Raw genomic sequence first — 7,583 nt, 5'->3', positions numbered from 1 at the left:
CAGGCGAAATCCAGTCCCTTTGATGGCGTGGCTGGAAGAGGAAACCCCGTGCAAAATACCGCGAAGAGAGACCACGCATGCGCAATAACAGGAAGTTTAACGGTCAAACCATGGAATCAAAATATTACGTTGTCTCAACTTATGTACTGACATTCACTCAACAAAGCAGTAATAAACATGCAGTTAAATCGTTTTTATAAGTAAACTCAACAATGTGCTCCAAAATTTGTCCACTTGACTTACAATTTTAAACACACAAACCCACACACACACACACAAACACACACACACAAACACACACACACACACACAAACACAAACACAAACACAAAATGCATATGGAATAAGTATTAAAGATGATATTTTAATGGTGTGGTTTTAGAGATAACCAGAATAAACATCTCTCCGGTCAAAACGCAAAATACACAATTTGACCAAATGGATCTCACCAATACAATCGCTATATTATTACAATAAAACAATCAAGAATAAAAATTGATGAGGAAAAACTGTTAAAAAAAAGAGAAAGAAAACACACAGTCTCTTTGTTTTTCCAGTGATCTTTTTCCAGCTTTTCCAAAAAAAGTGAAACCGTTGACTTTCACAACCATCTGTGCAATCAATCGGCATTGAAGCAGAATCTGTTGGCTCGCAGTTCTCCAAAATTGCAGTCCACAAAAATAAAAAGGTCAAAAATTGGAAATTTGGCTTCAAAAACTCCAGAAAAAAACTCTTTCAGACTTGCTGGTTTCTAGGCAGACTTTAGAGACCTGATCACTGCCAAAACATTAACATCGTTTTACAAACATTACATAAATGCATATATATTTTAATATAGTTTAATCCGGAAGACGATTTCTCAGGATTTCTTGACAAATACAGTCCGAGCTATGGCTTTAAACAGTGATCTCTACCCTCAAACATTCAGCCAACTTCAACATTCAGGTAAGTCATATTGCAAAGCTGAAACTCTGAGGTTTATTTCATATTTCTCGGTGTCACTGACACAAACTGAGTTTATGACTCAAGAACAATCTTAACAGTCGACTGGTTAAACAGTATCTGCTGGTGATCAGTCTACATAAAAGACAGGGACATTTGCTCACCGTCTTCTGAAGACTGCAATGAAAAATACTAAAGTTGAATAAGTCTATGTGCAGCTTTTAACAGATATTTCAGCACCAACGATAGAAGTGCTCTGCTACAGTCCTTCGGATTTGGCTTGATCAAACCGTTTATCATTGAGAAATAAATGCCAGGAGTTGTCAATGTTACTTTTGCCCTCAAAATAGATATTTCGCAGTTCACAGTGACCTTTTACTCACTGTCTAGCAGTAAATTAAAAATGATTTATTTTGCAATGGCGAAACGCCACTGAAAATTGTGTGGTGTACGTATCAGCAGTTTGGATCTTCAGTGTGCAGAAAACAGTATATCAACGACAGCACTTCACAAACACGACGGACATTTCTGGAAAGACAAAACTGACCACTGCTGTTCATAAAACAGATTCTATGAAAAATAAGAAAGTGAAGCAACCCACACGCAAATTATTCATAAAACCTCTGTGAATTGCGAATGTTTTATCAATTCTATCCAAAACCATTTTTGCATAAATTGTCACATTTAATTCCATGCAATGATTTATACAAGAATGGCTTATGAATGACTTGAATGAATGAGGCTCAATGATTGTAGCTAGTGAAAATTACAAGTATTTTTGAGATTTAAACAACATCATTCACTTAAAATGACAGAATGAAGTACCCAGAAACAGAAGAGCACAGGAAGAGAGAAATAATCTTGGGAACAGGTACCAGACCTCTTTTGTGATGGCTACAGAACCTCAGTGAGAACACCTCAAGCACACACTAATTGAACATGCATTTAAGGGGTCAACATATTGGCACGTTGCGTTTTGAATATAATAATGTAACCTATTTCAACTTTCAGCCACGTTTAAAAGTGGCTGAAACAAAAGTGACTTTTGTTTAAAAGTCGAAAACAAAACAAAAAAGCTAAACGTTAAAGCAGAACAGATGTTTGATTTCAGAAGGAACCAGAAGAGGATGTTCAGCTGAATTTGGAATGGAACAAAACGAAATCTCTATACAAATCTTTGGAATCTTGCAAAAGCAGTCGATAGAGATAACGGACAGATGAAACCTTGTGTTTAGAGAAAGAGTGCTAGAAAATGACAAAACGAGTGTGACAGTGCTGAGATGAGGCCACTCCTCCAGTGTGACGGCCAATAGGAAGCCGTGTGGGTTTACTCGAGGGGTGTGGTTTAGCGAGAGCCCCGCCCTCGCAGCCTTGGTCCCCAAGCACAGTCTGTCTTTTAACCGGCAGGATCAGCAGAGGAAGTCCTTAATTTGAGCGTAACGGAGCATCATCTAAGAGGTCCTCCAGCGAGCCCGTGTCCTCCTGAGACGACTCCTTCCTGTCTTCTGCTTCCAATCGGGTCTTTTTCGTGGCACTGGGCGGGGCGTTCTCTTGAAGAAGCTCTTTGGCGAGAATGTTTGTCACGGCGTGACCGGCTCCTCTCCGATTGTTGGCTGAAATGGAAGGGGAAATAATAAATTAAAGGGCAATTAAAAAGATATTCAGTTTCACGGAGGTCAAATGTCATATTTAAGGTCACTCTTTGAGGTCAGACACAGGTGTTAGAGTTCAAAGGTCATTGTTTAAAGCACTGCAGTCAAAAACAACCAACAAATGACCTTTTTATAGGAATATTCCAGGTTATTTTCCACTTAATGATCAGTACAGACAATCATTTCAGCTTGTTCCTCGGTTATAAAAACAGACCACATTTTACAATAATTCTAAATAAGCTTAATGGATTGGAAGGTTTAAAAGCATAAATGCGAAGCTCATATTGTTGTTAAATCACTAAAATGTAAATGCCTTATATGATGAAACCATTATTTGAGCTACTCTGCAAACAATTACTTATAAATCAAGACATTTACTTGAGAAGCAACATGACAAGGTAATTAAGTCATGTTTTCGGAAAAATGTATCAAAATTAAAAGTGATATTTTTATAGCGTTTGATATGTATACTTAAAACGAGAAAAAATATCAACTATTGCAATTTATCTCAGTTGATCTCAGACTTGATAGAGATATATTAAAACAAGTACATTACCATTTAATTCTTTTTTATTCAGCGGCAGAAACAAACAAAACAAAACAATAAAAATTTAGATAAAAAAACAACAAAAAAGAGCAATTAACTGTCTCAAGTTTATATCTCGAAAAAGTCTGAATTTTGAGATATAAACTTGCAATTGTAAGAAAAAAATAAGCTTCCATATATTTGTTCTTGTTTTAAGCATAAAGTGAATTACTTTTTATTTATGTATTTATTGCAGAAAACAAGACTTTATACATTATAGTTAAGCCAATTCACTTCTCAAATAACTATCCTGATTTAAGAAAGTTTCGATATTTTACTAAAAAAGAGAAAAATACTGAGTTAGAAAATCATTTCTTGCACTAGGTGGCTGGACATGTCACAATCATATAATCGAGCATGTTTTTAGTGTTATTATTTAAGTGTTTTACTCTAAATGTGACCTACAACTGAGGGATGAGTTGAAGTCATTGTCTGTGATAATCTAAAGCAATTGATTCTACTCATCCACATCAAGTTGAAAATAACCTGGAATATTCCTATAAACACCATCAGATTCATATCCTGATATACGAGACAGCTGCAGAACATCATATATGTCATCATGTGCTGGTGGTCATGTTGGTATATTTAGGTCAGTGTGAGGCTGTCGAGCGTTTACACACAAGATAAACACTCCAATAACGGCTGCAGAACAAAACTCCTGTGGTGAGACATTCATAGGAAAATATTGTCTGATATATGTCATATTCCATTCACATTCTCCAGCCTGTATGCAAAACAAGACCATGCAGAGGAAACCATGATATCACACACACACACAATCCCCAGTGCCACTGATAACGATCTCTGAACAAACATCTGTAACGAAGCATGCAGAGCGATAGAGAACACACGCGCGCGCGCGCACACACGTTACCAAGCAGGTGTCCAGTGTGAGCTGTGATAAGGACAGCACTGAGTCTATTGGGGAGAAAAAGTCGTTAGGGGAGCGTTTATAGCTTCGGGTTGTGAGTGTCACACAGACAGGACCCTTACAAACATTTACCATGGTTACAGAGTTAAAGCAGTTAAGTGTTCCTGCTATAAAATGATGGTAATGTTCTATTACTAAACGGGTCTAAACAGGTTTCCAGCAGTAAGATTTTTTTTTGAATGCCCCAGGATGATCACAGTTTATCAGAAAAAAGTCAGTCAGTCACAGTTCACGGTTTTACCTTGTCTCATTTTCCAGTTCAAATATCTAAACATTTTTTCAAATCAAGATGCATTTACTTGAGATGCAAAATTACTTGAGACAGTAAAATTGCTTTCTTGTTTTCACTTAGAAATGTATCAAAATTAGGTAAGTTTATTCTTATAAAAATAGAAAATAGAAATAGGAATATCTGACATTTTTATGTCATTTTGCGTCTCTAAGTATATCTTGATTTAAAGGAACACTCCACTATTTTTGAAAATAGGCTCATTTTCCAACTCGCCCAGAGTTAAACAGTTGAGTTTTACCGTTTTCGAATTCATTCAGCCGATCTCCGGGTCTGGCGGTAGCACTTTTAGCTGCAGCTTAGCATAGATCATTGAATCTGATTAGACCGTTAGCATCTCGCTCAAAAATGACCAACGAATTTCGATATTTTTCCTATTTAAAACTTGACTCTTCTGTAGTTACATCGTGTACTAAGACCGACGGAAAATGAAAAGTTGCGATTTTCTAGGCCGATATGGCTGGGAACTATACTCTCATTCCGGCGTAATAATCAAGGAACTTTGCTGCCATACCATGGGTGCAGCAGGCGCAATGATATTACGCAGCGTCTGAAAATAGGCTAACTTCCGCCAACATAACCAACGTGACCACCTGCTTGCACAGGGAGCGTGCCTTCCGTTGGAAGTTACCTAGCTGGGGACTATTTTCAGGCGGTTTTGTGTCAATTATTCATGCAGCCCTACTAAGGAGTTTTCAGATGTAGATACATGTTAAATGGCTATAAATGCTCAAGTGAAATACATTTTGAATTTAGCTAGATGCAAACTATACATGAAACAGGGGCATGTGGCATAAAAGCCTTCAATTTCGTGACATGGTAATATGCCTCAGTACTGGTGTACTCTCTAATCACATACTCAAGTACATACGTCATCGTACTTCATCATCCTCATGCTGTTTACTTCATCGTTAGAGAAGTACATCAAGTATGAGAGTTAAATGCAGCCACAAGTTAACATGAATCTGTCTAACAAAAGCCTTGTAAAGCCTACAGATTTTTAGCTCAATTATTTATATTTTTGATCATTTTCAATACAGTTTCTGCCAGATATGAAGCAGCACAGCATATTTTTATACATACATTTGCATTCGTGTCTTTGTAAGCATGTGATTAAAGCAGCAGCTGCCGTCTTTCGCTCAGTATCTCTCTGATTGGCTGATGAATTATTATGCATAGGGTCAGGGGTCAGAGGTCACAGGGCGTCTTCTGTCTCCACACTGCATGCCTGCGGTCTGTCTAAAGACATCTAAACTGTGTGTGTGTGTGTGTGTGTGTGTGTGTGTGAGTGAATGCAGAACGAACAAGTGGTCAGAATGGCTGTGTTGGCATGAGAGTGTGTCTGTGGCATACGTTGAGGGGTTAAGTCACAGGCGCTGTGTGTAGCTCCATTTGTGTTGTCTACATAGGCAGCATCCTAACTGTTTTGGAACGTCTACAAAGGCTGTAACTCACCGATAGCACTAACTGAAGGCATTTTAAAGGGAAGCATCATTTTGCAAAACTGTTTATGTGTTGAGAATACATCTATGCTGCCTTAACATGCTGTCTAGGTAGGGAACTCACTAGGTTTTGGAACAGAGCTTGTGTGTGTGCTGCTACAGAAAAGCTAAAAATAAAAAACACACCACTGATGACTCATGCTACACACAGAGAGATTTGGACTCGATTCCAAGTGAAATATACGATCTCAAGTAGCCAAGTAAACAGAGTAAAGACTGTAGAGAGATACAGAAAAGAGAGGGAATAAAAGATGGTAAAGTAAAAATGGCCTGATCGAGGGAGGCAAAATGAGGGAGTTTGTCACGGAACTAAATACAAAAGATAAAAAGCACGGGGAGAGAGAGAGAGAGAGAGAGAGAGAGAGAGAGAGAGAGAGAATGCATGGTCATTAATGCTACATACCAGCACATCTGGATCCATTCAACAACAGATCCAGTTACACACACACAGCGCTACTCCAAACTGTTTGTAAAATACAGTGAAAAGAGGGAAAATAAAGCACACATAGCTTACTATTGTGTGCAGTACTGAACAACATCTCTATTGAAATATGCTAAAATCACAACTTGCATTTTCTTTTTTTTTTTAAACAAGCCTCTTCTGCTCACCAAGGCTGTATTTATTTGAGCAAAATTACAGTAAAAACAGTAATATTATAACATTTTTTTTCAATTCAAAATAACTGTTTTCTATGTGAATATATTTTAAAATGTAATTTATTCCTGTGATTTATTTTTCAGAATTCTTTAATGGATAGAAAGTTAAAAAGAATAGCATTTATTTGAAATATAAATCTTTTTTAACATTATAAATGTCTTTTCTGTGACTTTTGATCAATTTCATGCATCCTTGATGAAAAAAAACCCCATTAATTTATTTTAAAAAATCTTATTGACCCCAAACTTTTGAATGATACTGTACATTTACATTTGGGAGATGCTTTTATTCAAAGTGCATTCAAAGTACACATTATTTATCACGCTTTCCCTTGGAAATCAAACCAACAAACTTAGCGTGTGTGTGTGTGTGTCCTGTTTCTATGTTGTTCTTTTATCTATTATTGTGACTTTTAATATAGTGATTTTCTGCATTTTGTATTCCCTCAACACTAGCAATCCCTGCACATGATAAATCAAAAATCTGACGCGTGTGTTACCTGCTTGTCGTGGTCCTCTCTTCCTCTTGAAAGCAGCTCCAGACTGCAGCGCCTCCAACAAACCATCCATGATACCGGTCTCATCATCTGAAACACACAAATACAACATTAAACACACATACAAACAATTAACATTATACATAAATAATATTCTCATCACTATGAAACACACACATCTCACACGATGTATTACTGCTGAAGCACGCATGTAGAATTTCAGAGCAATAGTCTCAGCCATAGTGACATCAGATGAAAGAGGAGCAAAGGATCATGGGAATGTAAACATCCCAAGAGAAATACTGTACCACACACACACACACGAGGGAAAGGACAGCATGATCTGAAAATAATTTGTGTAAAATAGTTTGTTGAAAGTGAGTGTTTTCATATGGTGAACAGGTTTCAGGGTTGCTTTCATGGGTGTGTATAGACAGATCAACCAGGTCCTCTCTGGACAACATGGGGTTAAAGATTTGTGGGTCTAATATCCCCTCCCCCATACACACACGCATACAAACACA

At 37.3% G+C, this 7,583-nt stretch overlaps 1 protein-coding gene across 1 annotated transcript in view; it reads right to left on the bottom strand.

The window, feature by feature from the left end:
- Window positions 1–363: 363 nt before the first annotated feature.
- Window positions 364–7,583, bottom strand: part of diaph1 (diaphanous related formin 1) — a 108,990-nt gene continuing 101,770 nt past the window's right edge. The window contains exons 25-26 of the mRNA XM_016443225.1: window positions 7,063–7,149; window positions 364–2,555 (exon numbers count right to left, since the gene is read on the bottom strand). Of these exons, the coding sequence (XP_016298711.1) occupies window positions 2,368–2,555; window positions 7,063–7,149 (275 nt within the window). The 3' untranslated portion in view covers window positions 364–2,367. The remainder of the gene's footprint in view (window positions 2,556–7,062; window positions 7,150–7,583) is intronic.

The sequence above is a fragment of the Sinocyclocheilus anshuiensis genome, unplaced genomic scaffold (assembly GCF_001515605.1).
Source record: "Sinocyclocheilus anshuiensis isolate Anshui unplaced genomic scaffold, SAMN03320099.WGS_v1.1 scaffold1008, whole genome shotgun sequence".
Lineage (NCBI taxonomy): Eukaryota > Metazoa > Chordata > Actinopteri > Cypriniformes > Cyprinidae > Sinocyclocheilus > Sinocyclocheilus anshuiensis.
The sequence above is the reverse complement of the archived record's forward strand: the minus strand, read 5'-3'. Positions and strand labels throughout refer to the sequence as shown.